We start from the raw sequence: 22272 nt of genomic DNA, 5'->3' as shown, positions 1-22272 counted from the left end.
AAAATTAATTGTAATGTTTTTACTATATTTGCGTTGTGATAAAAGCTTTTAACAATTTATTTTGTAAACGTCCTTACTTAATTAATTTCTTTAATACCACCCGCCTAGATAAGCTCTTGCTATTTGCGAGTGGTCCATTATTTTAAAACAATTCAGAAAATCTGTTTGAATAAAGTTGAAGTTGCCATTTTAAAAATAGCTGCTCCCACAGTCCAGCAAGCGAAATAATTAACATAAGAACTATATGCAAACCTCATGAAATATGTCGCAGCGACAGATACAATATCTTTCTCGTTTCTTTAGCGAACCAAGCAAGTGGAATAGAAGTAAATTCCTCGTCTTAAAGAGTGTGGCGCCAAGAACAAGTTGAAAAGAAGTGAATTCCGCGTCAAGGGTAAGTATAATAGATGGAAACACTACGGCCTTATTTTATTCAGATGGACGGCTGTACACATTTATATTATTCTTCGACTTAGGAGTGCGGGATTGCGGGGCGGCAGTAGTCGTTTTACTAGTCTGATATTTTTTCGACTTCAAAAGGGCGCGTCTACGGAAGAAGTCGTTTCATTAGTCTTACTCAGGTTTACTTTAATTATTCTTTTACTTCGAGAGCGCGGAACGGCGTGATCAGTCGTTTTACTAGACTTCGGGAGGTCGCGACTGCGGGAGCGTGAACGGAAAATCGTTAGTTCTTTCCGCACTGCGGGACTAAGGAGAAACAAATTGGCTTTTACAAATATCATTAATTTACTATTTAAAAGTTTCTCTGATGTACTTTTCACAATAGATCATCTGCTGAAGGTAACTTTAATATAAACACTCTAAATTGGATATACAAAGAAACTCTTTCTCTACATCTGGTGCACAATTATGGAAAGCGATACCCGATAACGTATTGAAAAAAAAAACTAAAGTTAATCTTGTTCAAGCAACGTATACACGAAATACCTATTCAAAATTTAAAGAAAGAAAACAGCTTTCTTGATCCATCCTGTGTCATCGAAAAAAAATTATTTTGAAAACGTCCTTAATTAATTGATTTCTTTAATAATACCACCGGCCTGGATTAGATACGCTCTTGCTATTTTCAGGATGGTCCTTACGTTATTTCAAGAGAAATAAGGGGGATTATATTGTTAATTGTGAAAAATTATTTGAGTGAAGTTCGGAGCAGTAGATGCAACATGCGCTCTGGCTGAGCCGGGTAATCTGCAATTGCTTCCCCGCTGTTTATTCAAAAACTGTTTGCCTTTATAATTGTAGAAAAAAAGTTTCATACACAAAAGAATTCAATTGCGCCCAACGTGGGGCTCGAACCCACGACCCTGAGATTAAGAGTCTCATGCTCTACCGACTGAGCTAGCCGAGCTTGCTGTAAAAACACCCCAGCAACTGAAACTCTTAAATTTAAAATTGCATGTCTTGCTTTCTACTCTGATCGCTTGTTGTCGTTTTCCTGTGTTGTTGGAAGCTAAGTATAGTCTCAGAAACTATTTTTCTCTCTTTCTCAGTTTTTTTATATCCTGTTATCGATAACACTTCCTTTCCGAAATATGATTATTCTTAATTTATCATAATTTCTTTACCAAGCCAAATCTGATTATCAGTAACATGCTATGCAACTGAATAATTACATGTTAAATCTTACGGAACCGAGCGAAAAGTGTTTATCTTATAATTTTGTCCGAACAGGAGCCATGCAGGATCCAGATGAGAACTGCACTGTTCACCGTAAAGATCGTTGCAAATTTATATTCATTTTGAGTGCGCATGCTTTTTTATGTGTGGCGTAAATTAATAAAGACTTAATAAATCGCTTATACCTACTCAATGATCTCTCTTGTAAAACCAAAGCTTTCTCTGGCCCAAGCGGCAAGTGGGATAAGGGACCGGAATGGGGGTAAGGGTAGAGTTAATATTTGCGTGTTTCTAAAAACCTGTATTTGATTCTTGTTTCTCCATAATGTTCGCTTGGTAAAATATATGCTTTTTACAAGGCTAAAAAGGATGATGGCAAACAGCCGAAAACGTTTGGTCTAGATATTTTAATTTTCTTATTATTTTAGAACCTTTCTGGCCTTATAAATAGCATGTGATTCTTGTTTATTATCACAGTTCTTAAATATCTTGTGTATCGTGCCCGGCTAGCTCAGTCGGTAGAGCATGAGACTCTTAATCTCAGGGTCGTGGGTTCGAGCCCCACGTTGGGCGCTAATTATTTTGTCAGTTTTCTCAAAGGACTTACTTTTTGTAGCAGGCTACATAGCTATTTCCTCGCTATGTTTAGGTTCATGATAATGCATTTTCATTTTGCTGGAAATACTTTTTGTTGAAAATCTCATTGCACAGCCATTAAATGTTTTGCATCGAATACGTAGGTTTCTACCACAGATCGGAAACCTATATATTTGAAAAAGTAACCATTTTCTTTGCATGCTTTGTAAAATTATCATACAGGACTAAATCAGTTTTTATCTGAAATTCTGCTATCAAGACCAGAGGGCCATGCTTTGAACCACTTTCAAAACCATTAAAAGTCTGTCAAAAGGATTTATTTCAACAAAAAAAAAATCGTTGCGCCCAACGTGGGGCTCGAACCCACGACCCTGAGATTAAGAGTCTCATGCTCTACCGACTGAGCTAGCCGGGCCAGTTGACAAAGAGAATCACCAGCAACTGTAAGTTTAAGATTTAACATTGCGTGTCTCTACTCTGATTGCTTGTTGTCGTTTTCCTGTGTTGTTGGAAGCTAAGTATAGTCTCAGAAACTATTTCTTTCTCTCTCTCTTTTTATCGACAACACTTTCTTCCCGGAACGTAAAGACAGTGAAACAAAAGTTTCGCTCGTAGTTTCTTCACCGAACCAATTTTAATTTTATCACTAACTTGTAACTTGACGTTTACTTGTTAGTTAATTTGGTATTAATTTGATAATTTTGTCCGAACAAGATCCAGATGAGAACTGCACTGTTCACCGTAGACATCGTAGCAATTTAACGTTCATTTTCGAGAGCGCATGCTTTTTTATGTGCGATGGAGCTCAATTAAAGATTAATAAATCGCTTATGCCTACTCAGTGATTTCTCATGTAAATCTTTAGCCTTCCCTCTGAACGGGATAAGGGACCGGAGTGGGGGTTAGGATGGGGCGAATGTTTACGTGTTTTTATAACCGTGTATTTGATTCTTGTTTTATTATCACAGTTTCTAAAGTGTTAACGTATCGTGCCCGGCTAGCTCAGTCGGTAGAGCATGAGACTCTTAATCTCAGGGTCGTGGGTTCGAGCCCCACGTTGGGCGCTGATAGTTTTTGTAATTTTTCTGAAATAATTTTTTTTGTTAAAAAACAAACAAACAAAAAACGGCATATACGTATTCGTAATTGATTTTCTTTTCCACACAACTAAACATACCAGCGTAATCCTACATGAGGCTGGGACTACCGAGAATTCAAATTTGGAAATGTAATTTTCAAAAATTAAAAAAATGATAAATATCTTTTTTTTTCCGTAATAGTGCAATGAGTCTTACACAGGTACAAGATGTTTCTGTCGAGGACATATGTATGAGAAAAAAGCCCCAAAAACATTATGTAAGTTTTTTTTGTCGCTTATTAAAGTGTTACATGATTATATGCCATTGCATCCGCAGTAGGCACTGTTTAATATATCCTTGAACGAGATGACGTTATACTAACTAATTTTGTAAATCACTAGGTGTACTTCATTCATGTTCACTGGCAAAATGGTCTTATCACTCCTGTTTACCGAAGCTACAGCACTCTCCTTGAGCTGCAGGTAAGACAAGCCTTTAGCAGTTTGATTTACAGATACGAGAATTCCTATTATGTCACGTAAAACGTTTTCTGAGGGATGAACGTGGTTATTTTGAACTTTCATTAGAGGCAGAAAACGGTTTTTAATTCTTCTGGCAATGTCAAAAGCGAAGTTACATTTTTGACCAGGCTTTGAAACAACTATAGTTTTAGGTGCACGATACCTTGTCATGATACAGAAGATGGCAGAGCTCTTACTTAAGCTTGACAAAGGGTCCATGCAGCTTTTTATCTTTGAATGAAAACCATTTCTTCCCCACACTTTAAGTGCTACATTTGAAAAACGGTAAAGATGTATTGAATTTTAGAGGTTTCCACCTTTGGAACTTTGGCAAGTATTCTGATAACACTACATTACGTGACACGATATATAAATTATTTGGTTATTTTACAGGAAAGACTGTTGAGAATAGAGGACTTCCTCTCAAAGCAAAAGGATGGGGCAAATACAGGAACACTTCTCAAAAGTAATTTGAAAGTTTATTAACATTACGAGGTTGGAAAAATGTTACGAATTGGTTTGAACATTAATAATCACTAAAGCGGTGTAACATATATGTCGTTTTGTCCAACAGAAAAGTCCTTTACCGACAAATTTACAATTAAAAAGCGAGCCAAAGCACTCAGAAGAATGCCTGTTGTTGAGGAATTCCTGAAAGTAAGTCATGTTAAAAATGTAATAAACTTTAAACATCGGCACTGTTATATTTAAACATCACCTTATTTTTTGCAGTCTGTAATTCACTGTCCACCGCACATTTCTGGATCGGATCCCGTGATTAATTTTTTTCACCCTCTGCCTGAAGATCTTATGGAACAAGCACAGTAAGTCTGCATACCTTTCTGTGTCTTCCATTGACCTGAGAAGAGAGTGCACACAACAAAAAGCTGAAATATCTTTTTACTTTTATTCTTTTTATTAGAACATTTCACAGCATGGAGAAACAGGGAACAAAATCTAAATGTAAGAATTACAGCTCGGTCTGTTAAAATATTTAAAAGGGTAAAAAATAACGCAATGGGATTTAAATTTTTCTGGTACTCGATTTCTGTCCAACTAAAATTAATATTACTCAATTTCCTGGTGGATTCCGTAATTTTTTGTCGTTTAGATATACATCATATATCTGAGCCATTTTTGTTGGAGCAGTACGTGGCTATCTCGGATTACACTAAAAGAGAGGATAGTGACATCAGTCTTAAAGCTGGGAACGTTGTGGACGTAATTGAGAGAAACGAACACGGTAAGTAAATGAGTAACTTTATTTAAAACTCGGATTGATGCGGCTGGTTAAGCCCCTAGCAGTACATGTTAATAAGAAGTTATTGGATGAGGTTGAGCATGATATCGTGAATTATCAAAACCGAGGTCTGTGTTATCTGCCGAAGCCGAAGGCTGAGGCAGATAACACAGACACGAGGTTTTGATAATTCACGATATCATGCGAAAACCGAATTCAATAATTGTTTTATTATACGTTTTCAAACAATTTGCCATCACTTTTTCTAGCGCCGGCGTAAAACTTTGTCAGAACATTGGCCAAAGCGGTTTTATCTTGTGGTTCCTCCAGGTTCTTCTTCGTCAAATAATCATTCAGAATTTTTTCACTTGTTTTTGTTGTTCTCTTGTTGTTTTTAAAATCTTTATTCTTGATCAAAACTTTCAATTCCTCTTCGTAAACGGAGGCGAATCGCTTAGCCATATTTTCAAAAGTTTGACAGCACTACACGGACGAGGGGCTTGGAAACTAGGCGGACTTTGAACTCGACATGATAACCCAATATCTGCTGCAGATATTGGGTTATCATGTCAAGTTCACATGCTACTGTATATTGACTGAATGCTCTCGACCAATCACATGTTTCAAAGTAATTCTAATGTATAATAATATTAAAAACCAGCTATGGTATATTAGAATTCCTAAATTTTGATTGCTTTACAGACCATGGTATAGAGAGGTTTTCACTTGAGTGTCGAAAGTAAATTGCGTTTGCTTTGGTTTTGCATTACTACGCTTAGTGATTGGCTTAAAAATCTCGCGCCACTTTCTCAGCCAATCAGAACTAGAGCAGTTTTCAATTGAGTGTCGTAAAACCAAAACCAAAGTAATTACTCTGGCCAATCACAAAGGACACAGACAATCCAGTGAACCAATCAAAATTCGAAGCAAATACATGTAGCTGGCACGAAGCGCGGGAAAACGTGCGCGAGCGAGTCACGATTGGTTTTGGTTTTAGTTCTGATTGGCTGAGAAAGTGGCGCGAGATTTTTAAGCCAATCACTGAGCGTAATAATGCAAAACCAAAGCAAACGCAATTTACTTTCGACACTCAAGTGAAAACCGCTCTAAAACCAAAACCAATCGTGACTCGCTCGCGCACGTTTTCCCGCTCTTTCTGCCAGCTACACGTATTTGCTTTAAATTTTGATTGGTTCACTGGATTGTCTGTGTTTTTTGTGATTGGCCAAGTAATTACTTTGGTTTTGGTTTTACGGCACTCAATTGAAAACTGCTCTATGAGCTCATATACCATGGTTCTACAAATATGGTACAAGCACACGTCAGCGAGAACAACTGGGGAGCTCAAATATTACAATTTTTTGGGTGCTTTTACAATTACTCCACTCGTGCTTGTTGGATATGAGATAGTTATAGCCAACTCGGCGTTACGCGCCTCGTTGGCTTTCCACCATCTCATATCCAACACGCGCTCATGGAATAATTGTTAAATATGCCGAAAGATTCTCAGTTATGATCCTGTTGAAAATGACAGTGCAGTGGACTCCGGACCGGGGGGGGGGGGGGTACTCCCTATAATGGCCTATACGGGGAGGCTCCGCCCGAAAGGGGTACCTTTTTCAGGCTTAAGGTATATAAAAGGGTAGGGATTTCACAAGTTTAGGTATACGAAAGGGTATGAAAATCTGTCATTTAGGCATCTAAAAGGGCCTTTTATTAAAATATTTCGAACAGACGCAATTTACGGCTATATTATTTTAATGCATTAAGCGCTACGTGAAAATGACAAGAAAACGTCCTGTTCTAGGTCTATGCCATGTCTTTTAGGTATATGAAAGGGGTACCCTTTTTCAGTAAAAGGTATACGAAAGGGGTACAATTTCTGTCAAAAATGGTATATAAAAGGGTAAAGGGGTCAGAGCTCGGGACGGAGCCTCCCCGTATAAAACTTTTTTGAGTGCCCCCTCCCCCCGGGACTCCGGATCAAGTGGTCTGGGTTAGCCTAACTCTTAGTCCCGAGAGTTAATGTGTTTTCTTTGTGTTTTTGAGCACTTGACTCTCACAGTGCACTACGCCCTGGATCAAAGTTTTAATTATTTCGACGAAATGTATTGTCTGAGTTTATTTGTTGAATTGATTCAAGAAACCCTTGCATTGTATTCTCACCAATCCGAGAAACAAAACAGTTATGACATTTTCAGTTTTGGTTTAAATTTCTAGTCGTGTGTTGTTTGAAGATGATTACAATTTCAGTTTACCATTTCTTATTAAAGGTTGGTGGTTTGTTGACCTCGATAGCGAGCTTGGCTGGGTACCAGCCTCTTATCTTGAGCCCCGGGATGGCAGCATGGATGATCAAATACTGGAGACTTTTGAAGAAGGAGAAGGTAGAATAAAAAGACTTGTTTGTTTACATAGAAAAAATTGTAGGACAGATTTAGAGCGTACGGTGTTTTCTTTCAACTGTCGCATGGGGTAGGCTAAAGTCTTAATCAAACCTACAACTCGCTTACGATTGGTGGAGCCCCAATTAATGTCGTAAGCATATCGATTCGACAGCTCTCTAGATCGGTTCAAACCGGAGGCCCCCTCTACGAATGTTATGGACGTCCACACGCATCAATGCTTTCGCAATCCCCACTTTCCATGCTCTTTAAAAAATATACCGTAAAATTCCTGGGCCGGCTGGGCGTAAATTTGTTTCACGTCCTCTTTAGGTGGGCTAATTGTTGACGAGAGCTTATATACGGGAGAGTTTATTTTCGGATCAAAATTTGCGTTTCAAATTGGACAGGATACTGTGTTAAATAATCTTTGTGCACACAAAAACTCTTCATGGTAAATCTCTCTAAACATAACGATATGAAACCCAAAACAAGTCCTACAGCCCTAAACAGACATTACAGGTTTCCGAGCATACTCTATAACGACATAAATACAAAACAAGCCTAACAATATGGTTTTATCTTCGGACTTGTAAAATAACTCATTAATTATTCATGAGGGTGCAAACCAATCCCAGCACAGTATTCAGATCACATGTACATAACTGTAAACCCCAATACAAATCAAACAATAGAATTAACTTTTGATACAAACTCCTGCTTAGCTAATTAGTATTCATTATTTTTTGATACAGATCTCTACTGATTCGCATAACAATTTGCATTCAGTTTATTGTTTTCATTTCACAAGTAGAATAAAATATTCGCGTCCGATCTGTATGGCCGTTTACAATGGCTCGCCTATCGGCTCGCCATTGTAAACGCCCATACAGATCTCCCACTCAAAATTTATCTACTACTTATAAATGGTCCTTTCTTGACAATAATTTCGTCGCATATAATTATCAAAAAACGTACTTACTCAAGTATAAAAAGTTTTACCTGTTTTAAGCTACCGTAAACAAGTTTTACCTGTTTTAAGCTTTCGTAAACAAGTTTTACCTGTTTTAAGCTACCGTAAACAAGTGAACTTGTTTTCGTTTCTCAGAGGAAACCTACATTGCCATAGCAGCGTACGAGCCTCAACTGGAAGATGAGGTTGGGTTTGAGATGGGAAGAATTGTTAAAGTTATTCAGAAAAATTTGGATGGATGGTGGTTTGTTAAGTAAGTTCTAATCTCACATAAAAGCGGCCGGTGCTGTAAAATTCTATTTAATCCCTTTCTAAGGGAATATGTTTGCAGTAAGATAGTTCAGAAGTTCTCTAAAAAGTAACCCCAACACGGTTTCTAAGTATTCAATAAAAAAAGCATAAACAATACAGCTTTCTTTAGGGCAGCATATATATTAATTGTTAGAGTATTTACATGCCCTCTGCTTTTTTTAGAGATTAGTGTGCAAATCTCAAGTCCCCTGAATTCATGAGTAATACGATGGGACCAATGAATGGACGATTGAATATGTTCACTCGCGCCATAGTTTGTTTAGAAGTTTGCTTCGTTCGAGAGTTTTCGATTCGGCGCTTTCCTAATTGGTCTTCTGTAACCTATGGGTACCCTGTGGACTCCTAGCCGTAGTGGGATTTTATCGTTCGACTATATTCACACCTAGGAATTGATTTCCAGCGAATAATAAATAATTGAAGTTAGTATTTATCTTAGTGGGTTCAACACAGTCAAATTTAGCATCTCGAAAAAGGCAACATGTAATCAGACACTGTTTTTCGCTGCAGGTTGGAGGAGCAGGAAGGGTGGGCACCATCAATGTTTCTAAGAGAAATAGCTTCGTCTCAACACAACGCAAGACAGAAAGGAAAACACGCAGCTGTCAGAGCGATGCTTAGAGACACGCGATTAAATAGTATTTCTGTCCTCGCTGGTAAGAAAATGAAACCACATAATTCAGTTGCGAATAAATCTATTCAAAGAAGATTTGACGTTAGACCTTGTGTTCGTGGATTCGGACCGCTGTTTGGAAAAATTGCAATTATATCACAGGGACCGCGGAGAGCTATAGCCCTACCACGGTTCTGCTTGGGTTGATTTTTAGGCTCCAGATTGCATAGATAATGTATGAATTTTACCACTTCAAAGTAACAAAACGCACTTTACGAAGAACAATTAGTCCGATCATTTTAAAATGTTCTTCGCGGTTCCTGTATGACTGACATTAACGTGTTTTTCATCATTACATTATCCATCTATCCATTCTGTTTCTTCATTTCTTTTTCTCTCCCCCTCCATTCTGTTTCTTCATTTCTCCTTCTCTCCCCCTTCTTTTGTTTTCCTTCTTCATTTTCCTTCTATTTCAGCTGACTCGTCCCCAGTCGTCTTCCACGCGGCAAAGGGAGAAGCACACGCGCGAGGTGGGGGAGCAGGGGATGATGGGAAGGAAGAAGGGGGAGAAGACGTCGTCTTCCTCTTTCGCCCTCTCCCTACCCATCTCCCCTTGCGCTCCCTTTCTTGGTACCCGTCTCTCCCTCCGCTGTACCTTTGCCGCGTGCTGTATGAAGACGACTGGGGACGAGTCAGCTATTTCAGTCAAAAATTGTGACATTGGTGATAGTTCACAAAAATTCCTCTGCTTTTTGTTTCTAGGAAGGAGACAGACATGGGATCCACCGGCTAGGAAAAAGAGTGTGGCAAGTATTAATCTTTATATCTTGAGTTTAGTTCAACAGGCTAGGGTTTGTTTTCTAAGCACGAAGAGGCAGAGGGCCGCGCCGTAAGTATACCACATAAACTCATTAACTTGTCCAGCAAGAGTTTCAACTTTAATACGAAACAAGTAAATTTCTAGGAAAACATAGAAAATGAACTACACAGCAACCGTGAACCGAAGAAAACGGAAGAAACAAACGAAATACAAGAACAACAAACATTAAACAAAGACGGCTTACCAAATTCTGGAAGAACTAGGTTCAAGGAACCAAAAAACTACACGCACTAAACGATGGTCCGCAATTCACAGAAGCGAATGAATATACAGGACAAAATGTACAAACGAAACTAAAATAAAAGCATGGAATAAGGTGAAAAAACATTATCAAAGTAGGAACAAAAGACACAAAGCAAAAAAGAATTAGCTGTTACAAAGCATTTGAAATATTTTTATTTTTATACAGAAGAGGAACATCCCTGGGCATGGAGGAAACCAAGCAAGAGAAGACAGCTTTACTAGCAAGCCCGCACGATCTTACGTAAACTTGGAATTCCACGAAGTTAAAAGACCAGCAGCTAGGCGGAATCCTCGCCAGAAGCAGGATCCTAATGAAGTGAGAGCAGGTTGCAGATTTGGGAAAGAGTTAAACAGCGTAAAACAAAACCCAGAAAATTCAGCCAACGGGATGCTCGGTGATAGACTCGTAAAACCAAGACCGTTATCACTTGTACAAGAGGAGGGTAATGAAACTGTGTCCCGCGGGACGAGTCCCATCCCAAGCCCGCTGTTACGTAGGGATTCCAAAGGCTCAAGCAGCGCACATTTCTCTTTCGAGGAACCAGTTTGCGTCCGCCCGTCTGAATCCCCGGATGAAGAAGCAAACATGAACGACGAACTTTCGATTCAAGAAATTGAAATTTCGCCTGCACCAGAATTTGCAAGTATTGTTACCGATTCACACAGCGACAAAAAAGAAGAACAAGAGATAGAACAAGAAGACGAAGACGAAGGCGAAGTGGAAGTCGAAGACGACGGCGAAGAGTACACAGAAAACATGCCAGAACTTGTTAATAACAACAGGTTTTACGCCATGGGATCGTACAAGAAAGAAGAAGAACAAGAAGTCAATTTGCGAGAAAATGCTGAGGTTGAAGTTCTCGAGGAGTCCGAGGGGGGCTGGTGGCTGGTGCGAACTTCAAGTCACTCTGTAGGCTGGGCACCGTCAAATTTCCTGGAGAAAGTGCAGAGTATTAAAGGAAGTGTCAGGGATGGTAGCGGAAAGGATCTGCCTGAAGATTATATTGAGGTTATACCGATAAGGCCGCCCAAGTCACCAAGAGTTCTCAAGATGGCGCAAGACATGTGCATAGAAAAGAAATTTTGGTATTATATCCAGAAAGGTAAAGATGTGGACACTTGCCCACTGGATGAAAAGGACGGAAAGCCTCAGAACACTAGCGATTTAACTACCAGGAATAACAAGCCGACTTCTGATGCAAAAGAAAACAACAACGACATTATGACTTTCACATTTGACGATTTCGAATGCGATCCTGACAGCGGACTTTGCAAGAGGAAAAGCACTAAATCCGCAGGTGTTAAATACGTGCCCAGAAATAACGTCCCTGACAACGGACACCTTCAAGTGGAATGCGATGTCCCTGGTGTCCTGGAAAGATCAGAAAGTGTGCCAAGCTTGGCCGAGTCAGAGGACTTTGACGACTTGCCTTCGGATTAAACGCAGGAGGAACAATGCAGCAAATACCTGTAAAATTTCCCAGAAGCAAAGACTCTTGGAAGCTATGGCTCCAAAATGAGTCGTTTTACATAAATCTAAGCTAGGTTATAAAATTTGGGGTGTGATATTTACTTTTTACTCACCGAACACGAGGGCCATACTAGTAGCTAGAATATCGTCCAAGGTCTTTTTGATAGGGACAGAGCGAAGCGAGCTCCGTTCAGGATAGACCGAGGGCAATTTACACCCTTTAAATTATAAAATTTACGAGGGCGCCAGATGACCGACATTTCAGGCTGATACAAGTAATGGTAGTAGTGACCAAAATATCATTCTAGTTATATTAAGTCTACCGATCGCCACAGACAAAGTCTATTAACCAAGATCAAGAACGAACATAGCGCAGTGGTGCTGTACAAAACAAGACGCTTGGAGAAAGCTATCTTGAGTCAAGTTCGTTATAAGTCGCATTTGAGATTCTGCCACTAGTATTGGTGTACTCTTGGAACCTTTATTTGGCCTTGTCATCTTTTTAAATCGCTTATTGAATAGTGTTGGTGATTGTGTTGATGCCTTGGGGTGTGATATTTACTTTTTATTCACCGAACACGAGGGCCATACTGGAAGATCGTCCGAAGTCTTTCTGATAGTCATTAGGGCCATACTGGAAGATCGTCCGAGGTCTTTCTGATAGTCATTAGGGACTGAGCGAAGCGAGTTTCGTTCAGGATAGACCGAGGGCGATTTTCTCCCTTAACGGTCCCAAGCTAGTCGCCATGTAGATTTCTGAACTTGAAATTTGTGCACCATAGACTCGTTTTTATGCAGTCATGTAGTATAGAAATAACTCCTTTTTAAAGGAGGGACTGCATGTACTGAAATTTTAAAGTCCTGTTTAAAAGCCCAACAGTCGTACTTCACACGCAGCTATACAACATGCATAACACCCAGTGAAATTCAGTTAACTTTTATTTGTATATATACATTTGAAGGTAGTAATATCTACCTTCCTACAGACTTGCTCTTTACATATTATATTTCCAGCATTCTGATGCAATTGACTGCAGTTGACTTCAAACGACCCACACTATAGGTTTTGACTTATGAGCGATTTCCAAATGAGTGTCATAAAACCAATTCAAAGCAATCACAGTTGCCAATCACAAGAATTGTAAACAAATGAACCAATGAGAACGCGAAGCAAATACACGTGACCTGCGCTAAACGCTTGACAACGTCGTCACTGGTTTTGTTTTCGCAAGAAACGCAAAACCAATTCAATCACGGATTACTCTAGATCTCAACACTGAATCGAAAATTGCTCTAAGACCGCAATCTACCAACAGAAATAACAAAATCTACATTTTTCACACATTTCTTTAAAATTCACACCGCTGACACCTTAGCTATTAAATGATCGTGTCACAAACGCATGCTTGTTAAATTTTAAATTCACACTGCTAATATCAGCTATAATCATTAAGTGATTGAACGCTTAATGGGGCAATCACCTTCGTCAACATTAATTTAATTTAGCTTTTTAAACAGCGTAATTATGAAACGTTCGAGATAATTATAGACTTTTAACAGAGATGCCTTCTTTGTCACGTGTTAAAAGGCCTCTTATCCCATAACGCTTAACTTTACAATTGCTTACTGAGCAAAATTAATAATGCTCAATTTATCATGCTCCGATGTTTATCACATCTTTAATAATTATCCCAAAGAATAATTAAGTTATAGTTACATACAAAGATTATATATATGTTACCCCCCCTATGTTGTATATTTTTTTATGCTGCCTCAGGACAAAAACTTTTCACAATTAAAAAAAAAAATACCCAGCAAAGCAAAAACAAGTCTACACAACACACTTTTTTCTAAAACGCCAAAGCAAGTAGGCGATATAAAACTTAGCTTTCCAATAAACACTTGTGAGCAGAACTGGAAACAGATTCATGCATTTGAATTTGACGAGATTCCGCGCACAAGCATCCATCGCAAGCTACAGTTCAAGTACAAGAACAAAAAATGAAATGACCCTCATGTAGATATAATTTTTTTGATTACCCATGCGCGAGATTTGTTCTGTACGCGTCCCTCAACAACTAAAATGCGACCCTATTTTGGGAGAAGGTAAATAATTTGCAATTATTTTAATTAATTTTTTAATATTACATAACCCAGTTAAAATCTGTCTGAGTGGACGTATCCCTAAAATTTACCTAAGGAAATAAATTATTTTTTTTCCAAGAAATATCTATCTATTCTACATTATGGATCATTATGGGCCCCGAACGTCACTTTTGTAGTTTGCTGGATGAGTAAAAGTCACCTTTGCTATAAATCAAAGGTCACAGACGTCGCTATTGCAAAACTTTGTTCAATCTGGCAAAGAAGGGCTTTACATACCATCCAGTTAAGAACAATGAGTAAGAGCACAATGTGCCGGCTTTCAAATATGTATTACTTGATCAAAGGTCAAATTTTATGGTTCTCGAACGGTATACCATTAAAGAACCTTTCATACGGTACGAGGTGAGTTAATATCTACAGTTGCGCCCCGCTTTTTCGAACCGTCAGGGGAAACAAAAAACAGTTCGAAAATGCGGGAGTCCGAAATAGCCGATAGTAAATGAGACCAAATGACTGAAAGGCAAATCCAAGGGAAATGGGTTTAAGTTCGAAATAACGGGGAATTCGAAATAACCGAGTTCGAATTAGCGGGGTTCACCCGTACATCAAAAGTGCACACTCCTGGCGGTGAATCAAAGCCTTTGTCATGCACTCGACGTCCGTCAATCATTCACAGAATCAATGCTTTGACAAAAGCGTGGTCTTCGATAAGAATCAAACGAGGATTAAGGCGATTTTTAACAGATTCTTCTTGACAAAATTAAAAGCAATCATCTAAAAGCAATTTGTTTAGTGTTAACATCCGGGTGAGAGTTGCCCTGAAAATGACTGGTCACCAGCCCACACACGGACGATAACACTAAACGATCTATGATCTACTCGCGCAGTTCCAGGCGTTTGGTTAGTTGGGAAGCAGCGCGACAAATGGCCAGAGAAAAATAAGAGGAGAGGTGTCAACCCCCCCCCCCTCCCCCCGCCATTTTTTTACTAGCTGTTCTTCGCGCTTATCCCGATTTTCGCGCTTATCCCCCAATCGAACGCCTGGAACAGGCTACTTTTTTTTTTTTTTTTTTTTTTTACTACTACTGCTCCTGGATCCTTACCATTCACTATTTTACCAAAAAGCCTTAGAGTTTCTCTCAAAGGAACTATGTCACGGATTTTACAATATTTTTGAACAGCCAAAATTTATATTGAAACTGTTAACGAGCATCTTTGGCTGCGGATGGGTCGGATGGAAACGGATTGCAACTTGAAAAAGTAAGGCTTACTTTTTCAAGTAGTTTCCGCGCGTCTTCAAAAAAAATATAGCCGTAGCTTGATTTCTATCCGCAAATTAAGCTTATATCTTCCTTAAGATGTTAAAGTAAAGATAATGTTTTTAATGGCCTATCACTAATTTCAGAACAGTTAAGACCAAAAATCTGCGAAATCCCCGTGACATAGATCGTTTAAAAATCAGCTACTTTCTATTACGAAGCTGCGAATACCGAAACATGGCCATCTTCAAGCTGTGACCTCTTTTTTCTTGCTCGCATCATCCAGCGCCATGCCATCTGCAAGGGAGTATTCCTGGTCGATCTGCGACTTATTGACCCACTCGGCGGTGAAATAACCGGCTAAACTGATAATCAACACCACCAGGAGTATGATCAGTTTGGTCGTGATGCACAGGTAATTGGCGTACGCAAAGGCGATCACAAAGCCAAGTGATTCCCACAGTCGGTAGTTGGAGAACGCTGCCTCTTGGTTGTCATGGAAAAACACTCCGTACATGGCTAGGGAGAAAAAAAAATTCAACTTGAACAAACTTTCTAATATTGGTTTTTCTCCGCCGCCCGCCGCCCGCGGGACTTTTTTTTTTCCGCGGCCGGCTTCCCGAAAAAACGCGGCCGTTTTTGGGCTCTGCACAAAAAAAAAAAATTTTTTTTTTTGCGTGATCGCGCTTGTGCTTGCGCTTCTGCTTGCGTCGCTAGTGAAAACCAGGCTTAAGAGAAGATATGATATTCATCATGTCAAGAGCGTGGGACAAATTAAAAGATCTGAGTCCCTCGAGGGGAATCGAACCCATGACTTCCCAAAAAATTTAACATCTTTCTTTATTTATCTCTCTAATATTAACACGCAAATACTCCTTACAGGTCTGTACACCCTACTTATGGGGTTGGAGAATTTCGAAATATATATAAGAGTGTCTATATTCTCATAACTTTCATACTTAATTCTACAGTGATAACTTTTAGGAGAGATGAGATGTTGATCACTTTGAGGGTTGCAAAGGTTTCAATCTCTTCTTCCGATCCGGCCTCTCATGCGGCTACATGAAATGACGGTCATGGAATGGCGTCAAAACTCACTTGTCTGCCTCTTTCTATTGGTATTTTCTATGCCACTTGAGGTAACACTGCACATTTTACTGTGCATAATTTCGCGCGAAGCAGCGCGCGCACATTAACACTCATGGCAACTTTTCTTTGCAGCAAGGCCTGTCAAAGACGAGCATGTTGACCTATCGTTTTTTCCTTTTGGTCTATCTATCCTTACCGTCTTTATCATCAGAATGAGTATAAGTCCTAAGTTGTCTTTTCTTAAGATTTAAAATAATTTATTAATGGGATCTATATTACCTGGAGTAAGACTTTTTAATTTAGAGATGGTTCCTAGCTATGTTTTGGGGTTTCTGTTCAATGAAACTTAAATTTTTCTTTTTTTCTCTTAAATGCCCATGTAAGGTCTCAATTCCTGTAACCTCAGTACACTAATTACTATGTCTTACCGTTAATCTGAGTTTGCCAAACTGCATCACAGTATCCCAGCAGAGCAGCAATAACATAAAACACCCAGACCAGGTGATAGTCAGGCCTCCAGATCAGCATGACAATAATGGCAGCTATATGAATCACCGCCCCGCTGATGAACACAGGAATTCTCCCGGTGTACTTGGTCAGGCGTCCCAGTGTGAGAGAAAAGAACGCGTCTGTGGCCCCGAAGCATATCATCACGAAACCAACTCGGTGGATCCCGAGCGAACACGTCACGAACGCCTGAGTACAACGAATTAAAAATACTGTCAAGCCTCTTTAAAGCGGACTTTGTCACGGATTTTTGCTAAATTTAGGAATGGGAAAAGACCATCAAATTCGTTAAAATATAAAAAAGAACCTCTTAAAACAGCGAAGGAACATTTCAGTAACACACCTAATACAAAAGAATGTACGGATGGCCAAAAGCGACAAAGATTGCAACGGATTGCGATATGATTTTTTGAAATATTGTTGGGCTGAACAATTTTTAAAGTTAATCTTGTTTGCTTGTAGCTTTAATTTATTACGCCCGGGAGACACATTTGGTTGATCCATAGAAGTAATTTCTTTGCAAACATTAAGTTTCATAGCGAGTATTTGGTGTCTGTATTTTATAGATATTTTATATTTATTCCACTGAAAGCATGACAATATTGTCACAAGGTACTAAACGGCGAATCTTAACACGCATAGCATCTGAATTATTTAAACAAAATAATTTTGATTCTATTGGTCAGCGTCAAATCTTATGGGTACGGAAAAAGTATTCGGCGATGCAGGGTTTTTAATTTCTTTACGTATGATACTGCTAACTAAAGGCAATCTTCCGCGTCAAATCTTTTAGAAGTGAAGAGAGTGTTAGCACGCTGGTGTTTTGTGAAGGCTACGCTCATGTGCGAAACAACTTGAGCCCCTAAAATTGTCTCGGAACTTTTGAAACTCCTGTATATAGACTAAAATGAGATTTAGAAATAGAGAATGAATCTTTAAATACATTGACTGATATTAGGAAGGAATGAAGGAAGGAACGAAGGAAGAAGAAAAGAAAGGAAGGAATGTTTGAATGAAGGAAGGAAGGAAGGAATGAATGAAAGGAATGAATGAATTACCGCGGTATAATCGCCAAACGTGAAGGCCTGTTCCAGTCCACTAAACATGGTCAGCGGTAACACCAGAAGCATGCGCTTGTCCTTCAAGTGTTTTAAAGTGGCGATCAGCAGACTCACGCCAGACTCTTGCTCCTTTCTTCGGTCCAGTGCCCCGGTGAGTCGGTCCAGCAACACGATCACTAACAGCACAGCGAACACGCCCGTCCCCACGTATATACTCAACAGTCTGATAACCAGCTTATGGTCGTACTCGTCGGTCGCGTTGGTCAGTTTAGGGGGCGCGGAACAGTAGCGCGCGCCACACACTTCGGCAGCGTTCTCACGGAAGGTGTCCTTCATTCCCTGCTGAAGGACAAGAGACGAGATGAGATTTCCCCAGATCTGGCCGCTCTGGAAGATCAGGAAAAAAATGCCGAAGTATCGAGTTACGACTGCGTCTTGCGTCTCACGGCTCAGCTGCGAGTAGCGAATTCCTGTAGTGGTCAAATAGGCACATTTGGACGACCAAAGAGGTGCTGCACAAATACCTGAAAAAAAGAAAAAAAGAAATTAAATCTTAGCTGCTAAAGCAACGGATATCTACCTCCGAGTTGCCACTTTCCAGAGTCTCGTGTGCCCTTTTGAGTATCTAGGAGAAACCGCAATAGTTGTTCAATTATTGCATCCTTGAACCTTTGACGGGCGAATCGTTTCTAGTTATCACCCTTTAACACGTGGAGGTACGAGCTTTTTCGATTAGCTAAAGGGGTAGCCTGCGTTGCAAATGATCTCTTTGTTCCGACGCAGGGCCAACGTTCAAATCGTCGTGGTGTGTGTAGCCTGCAGTGCGGGCGTTTTCCGTGGGCGCTCCAGTTCTCAGTAGTAGCTCGCGCAATCGAGTAGATTCGCCGCCATGTTGGATGAGGGCGGAGAGAGGCTTGGATTCAGCTCAACTTCTACTCCCTGAGACGCGTTTTCTCCTCTCTCCCCGATCTTCTCCCGAGTGCGAATCCAAGATGGCGTTCGCCCAATCAAAATGCGTTCGCTCGCAAAAATACGCAAATGATCATAACGCCTCTCCAGTCCGTCCGTCAATCATTCAGACAGTCAGTCAGTCAATCAGTCAGACAGTCAGTCCGTCTGTCAATCAGTCAGACAGTCAGTCATTGTAATTTCATTGTTTGTTATTAAGTAATTTGTTAGCATAGTTGCGTTTGCCCAATCAAAATGCGTTCGCTCGCAAAAATACGCAAATGATCATAACGCCTCTCCAGTCCGTCCGTCAATCATTCAGACAGTCCGTCCGTCAATCAGTCAGACAGTCGTCATTGTAATTTCATTGTTTGTTATTAAGTAATTTGTTAGCATATTGCGTTTACCCAATCAAAATGCGTTCGCTCCAAAAATCGCAAATGATCATCGTCTCTTCAGTCCGTCCGTCAATCATCAGCAGTCAGCCAGTCCGTCTGTCAATCAGTCAGACAGTCAGTCAGTAAGTCAGAGCCAGTCAGTAAGTCAGAGTCAGTCAGACAGTCAGTAAGTAAGTCAGAGTCAGTCAGACAGTCAGTAAGTAAGTCAGAGTCAGTCAGACAGTCAGTCAGTCAGTCAGAGACAGTCAGTCAGTCAGTCAGTCAGTCAGTCTGAGGGTGTCACAGAGGTAACAAACCTGTGGCTCTGTGGCCCCATAGTAGTTTGTTTTTCATAAAACTATAAGCATTCCTTAATTCACTTTTCCTTTATGCACTTACCGATTATTATAGAAGCAGGGATAAGAGTTCCCCACCTAGCGTAGTAATTAGCCACTGTGTACAGAACGTAGCCTGTCATGGATAGCACCAGCGTCCATTTGCAGCCAAGTCGTCCGATCACAAACGGCGGGACGAAAATACACGACAGGATCAGTGCGGCATAAATTATACTCAGTGACCATAGACCCAAGCCCTCTACTTTGTTCAAACTGCTCTGCAGATTTTGAAGCGATTGAAAGGCGGTGAAGAGGAACAGGAAACCCAAGCTAATGATGTACACATTCTTGGTGATCTTTCGCTTCTCTTTCTTTCGTTGCGCGGGTGTCAGTTGCTCTGCTTCTTCCTTGTCGTCATTCGCAACTAGATTCTTAGCGCTTGCTCTAGTATCGTCTTGCTCTGTCATTGTTTCGTGACTTCAAACTGTTAAAAAAGTAAAACTACGTCAGCGGTTAAGTTAAATTTTCAAGGGCAAGCTTTGCAAAACGATTCCAACAGAAAGGACCTTCGAGATGAATTTTCTACCATAGAGGTTTTTTTTTAGTAGTTTTTGAGAAAGATGCATGCTCGACAAACTCCTTTCTATCCAGTAAGTAACGGAATCGGCAACATTTTATTATATTATATTTTATCTTTTACTATAGCACGCGCTCTGATTGGTTAGTTTAAGAGTTTATGATTTCCGGACAAATGCCTTCAACTCTGACATACTGTAATACAAATCATAGTAAACGCCAAAGTTATGGATGCACTTGGGAGGTTCGCTTAGCAATCAAGAGCCTAGAATCGAGTGACTTTAACGCGTCGTTCTTGCTTGACAAACCTCCAAAGTGCATCTATCCCTTAATTAAAGTCAGACTGTTCACAGCCTTTCTTCGTATTGGGTTTGGCAGGCTAATCCACAAGCAATCTAGTTTACACATACATCATTATTGCAGCCAACGCGACATCATAACGTTGTAATTGCAGCTTCACTTTGTATTTACATTTACAGCAGATACGGTAGACTTGCCGCCGGCATGACAACTGCAATTTATATCCAGGTCAAAAGGTTGAATCCTTGTTTTTAACAATTTCGCAAGAAATTCAAGCTATCCGCCTAAACAGTCTTTTTTTTTTATAAGAAAAACAGAAGCTTTTCCGTTTGAACATTGTGCAGATAGATTTAGACGCATTTTAGAAGCAAGTTTCTTGTGCAACGAAGCAATTCGGAATGTTGCAGTTCGAATTCGATGCAGCTCAACCATGAAAACAATATTGTCTGTGTGGCTGCTTATTTTGCCAAATATGAGTTATCCTATGTACAAGTGAAATACAGCGGCCTTGTTTATGTATTTTCCTATTTATGCAGAATATAGGGGCGTTGAGTGGGAGTATTGGGGGCTGGGCAGACACATGTCAGACAAATGTCACGATAGAGCTTTCTGTGTAAACTGAGCATGATGTTTCTAAGGTTATTAACAATGGCTAATATGAATTCCAAACGGAAATTTGCATTTTGTAAACTCCTGGATGGCTAAGAGATTTGTTTTATCGAATCAAACCGAACCGAAAGAAAAACATTTAACAGAAATTACACAGATGTTCCGAGCTTTGCGAAGGCAAGGTTTGTGAATCTTTCGAATCAGCCGTAAATGCAAATACATATAAAAAAACCCCGATAACGATCAATCTAAAATCGTTGAAACGAAAACAACGAACGTTCTCGATTCATATAAACACTGAAATATACCTTCCCTCAAATTGTCGATTTTCACTTCTTTTCTCTTCGCGCCAATGCAGGAAGGCGATTGAAAATATACCAAGTATTAAATTCTGGCATTTGACACAACCTCTGTTTCTCAAAAGCGTCAAAACAAAACATCACTTCTAACACGCGATGAAACGATTTCTGAATGGAACCAAGTCACGACAACATACGTCTATACCCGCTATACGTATACTCCATCCAGCGAGCTGCACTGTTCACGGTCTCTTATTGTCTACGCAGTGTGCGCACCGAGAACCAGTGTAATTGCTACACAGTGCAACTTATTGATCGGAGCTAAGCTTACCACATGTGTTTCATCCACCACCAAAAATACAGTCCTCTTTATTCTAGAAATTTCAATTTTAAATTGAATGAATTTCATAGAGCGAGAATGAATGTGTCTGCTCGTGTTTCTCGCGAAGGGGGGTTCCTTTGGACATGAACAATCGATTTCATTGTTTTTCGCTTTCCGAACATGACCAAAAGGTGTATCAAGGCTTACCGGTAAAGAAAGCAAATCGGAAAACCACAATTCTTTGTAGGTGCAATTGTGTACAAGCTAGCGAAAGCACGAGGTCACAATATTGACTTTATTGCATGCCACGCTGCATCCGCGGTATTTTCTGGCGACTGGCATCTTTAGCAAGATAGAATTGTAAAACTATAGTATTGTACATACCTGTTACACAGAACACAATGTTTATGAGCAGTTATTCCAAGTAATTAAGAGCTATTCCTCCAACGCTTGGCGATCGCCCCCTCAAACCGTAACAACCCTCGAGGCAGAGTCCAAGGGACTTGAAATATGAGCAGTTTAATAACATTTGTAAC

At 39.9% G+C, this 22272-nt stretch overlaps 2 protein-coding genes and 4 non-coding genes across 9 annotated transcripts in view; 3 read left to right on the top strand and 3 right to left on the bottom strand.

Moving 5' to 3' along the window:
- Nucleotides 1-12876, top strand: part of LOC144646820 (uncharacterized) — a 19432-nt gene extending 6556 nt beyond the window's left edge. Inside the window, exons 2-14 of one of the 3 annotated variants that reach the window (XR_013569481.1) lie at nt 3516-3591; nt 3716-3796; nt 4229-4301; nt 4410-4492; nt 4568-4659; nt 4758-4798; nt 4947-5078; nt 7349-7462; nt 8568-8685; nt 9252-9397; nt 10117-10160; nt 10644-12039; nt 12190-12876. Coding sequence is in view for 2 of the 3 variants with exons in the window: in XM_078506509.1 (XP_078362635.1) it covers nt 3516-3591; nt 3716-3796; nt 4229-4301; nt 4410-4492; nt 4568-4659; nt 4758-4798; nt 4947-5078; nt 7349-7462; nt 8568-8685; nt 9252-9397; nt 10117-10160; nt 10644-11918 (2275 nt within the window). In the remaining variant the exon portion in view is untranslated. Of the gene's footprint in view, nt 1-303; nt 395-3515; nt 3592-3715; nt 3797-4228; nt 4302-4409; nt 4493-4567; nt 4660-4757; nt 4799-4946; nt 5079-7348; nt 7463-8567; nt 8686-9251; nt 9398-10116; nt 10161-10643 lie in introns of all 3 variants that reach the window. The other 2 variants (XM_078506510.1, XM_078506509.1) reach the window with 2 other exon arrangements.
- Trnak-cuu (transfer RNA lysine (anticodon CUU)) lies at nt 1297-1369 on the bottom strand. Its single transcript has one exon. It is a non-coding gene; the product is annotated as a tRNA-Lys (tRNA).
- Trnak-cuu (transfer RNA lysine (anticodon CUU)) lies at nt 2139-2211 on the top strand. The gene has a single exon. It is a non-coding gene; the product is annotated as a tRNA-Lys (tRNA).
- On the bottom strand, nt 2578-2650 carry Trnak-cuu (transfer RNA lysine (anticodon CUU)). The gene has a single exon. It is a non-coding gene; the product is annotated as a tRNA-Lys (tRNA).
- Trnak-cuu (transfer RNA lysine (anticodon CUU)) lies at nt 3227-3299 on the top strand. The gene has a single exon. It is a non-coding gene; the product is annotated as a tRNA-Lys (tRNA).
- Nucleotides 12867-22272, bottom strand: LOC144646824 (protein unc-93 homolog A-like). 2 transcript variants are annotated; one of them, XR_013569482.1, is made up of 6 exons: nt 22121-22272; nt 19695-20114; nt 17968-18494; nt 16831-17098; nt 14653-15832; nt 12867-14468 (listed from the first exon to the last, which is right to left on the bottom strand). XR_013569482.1 is itself a non-coding variant. In XM_078506516.1 (5 exons), exons 2-5 carry the CDS (start codon nt 20095-20097, stop codon nt 15561-15563), a joined length of 1470 nt encoding a protein of 489 aa, XP_078362642.1. In that variant the 5' UTR covers nt 20098-20114; nt 22121-22272; the 3' UTR covers nt 12867-15560. The 2 variants fall into 2 exon arrangements, 1 of the variants encoding a protein (XP_078362642.1); XM_078506516.1 differs by having other exon boundaries at nt 12867-15832.

This window comes from Oculina patagonica, chromosome 3 (genome assembly GCF_052425735.1).
Source record: "Oculina patagonica isolate OP01 chromosome 3, crgOcupat, whole genome shotgun sequence".
In the NCBI taxonomy this organism is placed as follows: domain Eukaryota; kingdom Metazoa; phylum Cnidaria; class Anthozoa; order Scleractinia; family Oculinidae; genus Oculina; species Oculina patagonica.
This window is presented reverse-complemented; position numbering and strand designations above follow the sequence as displayed.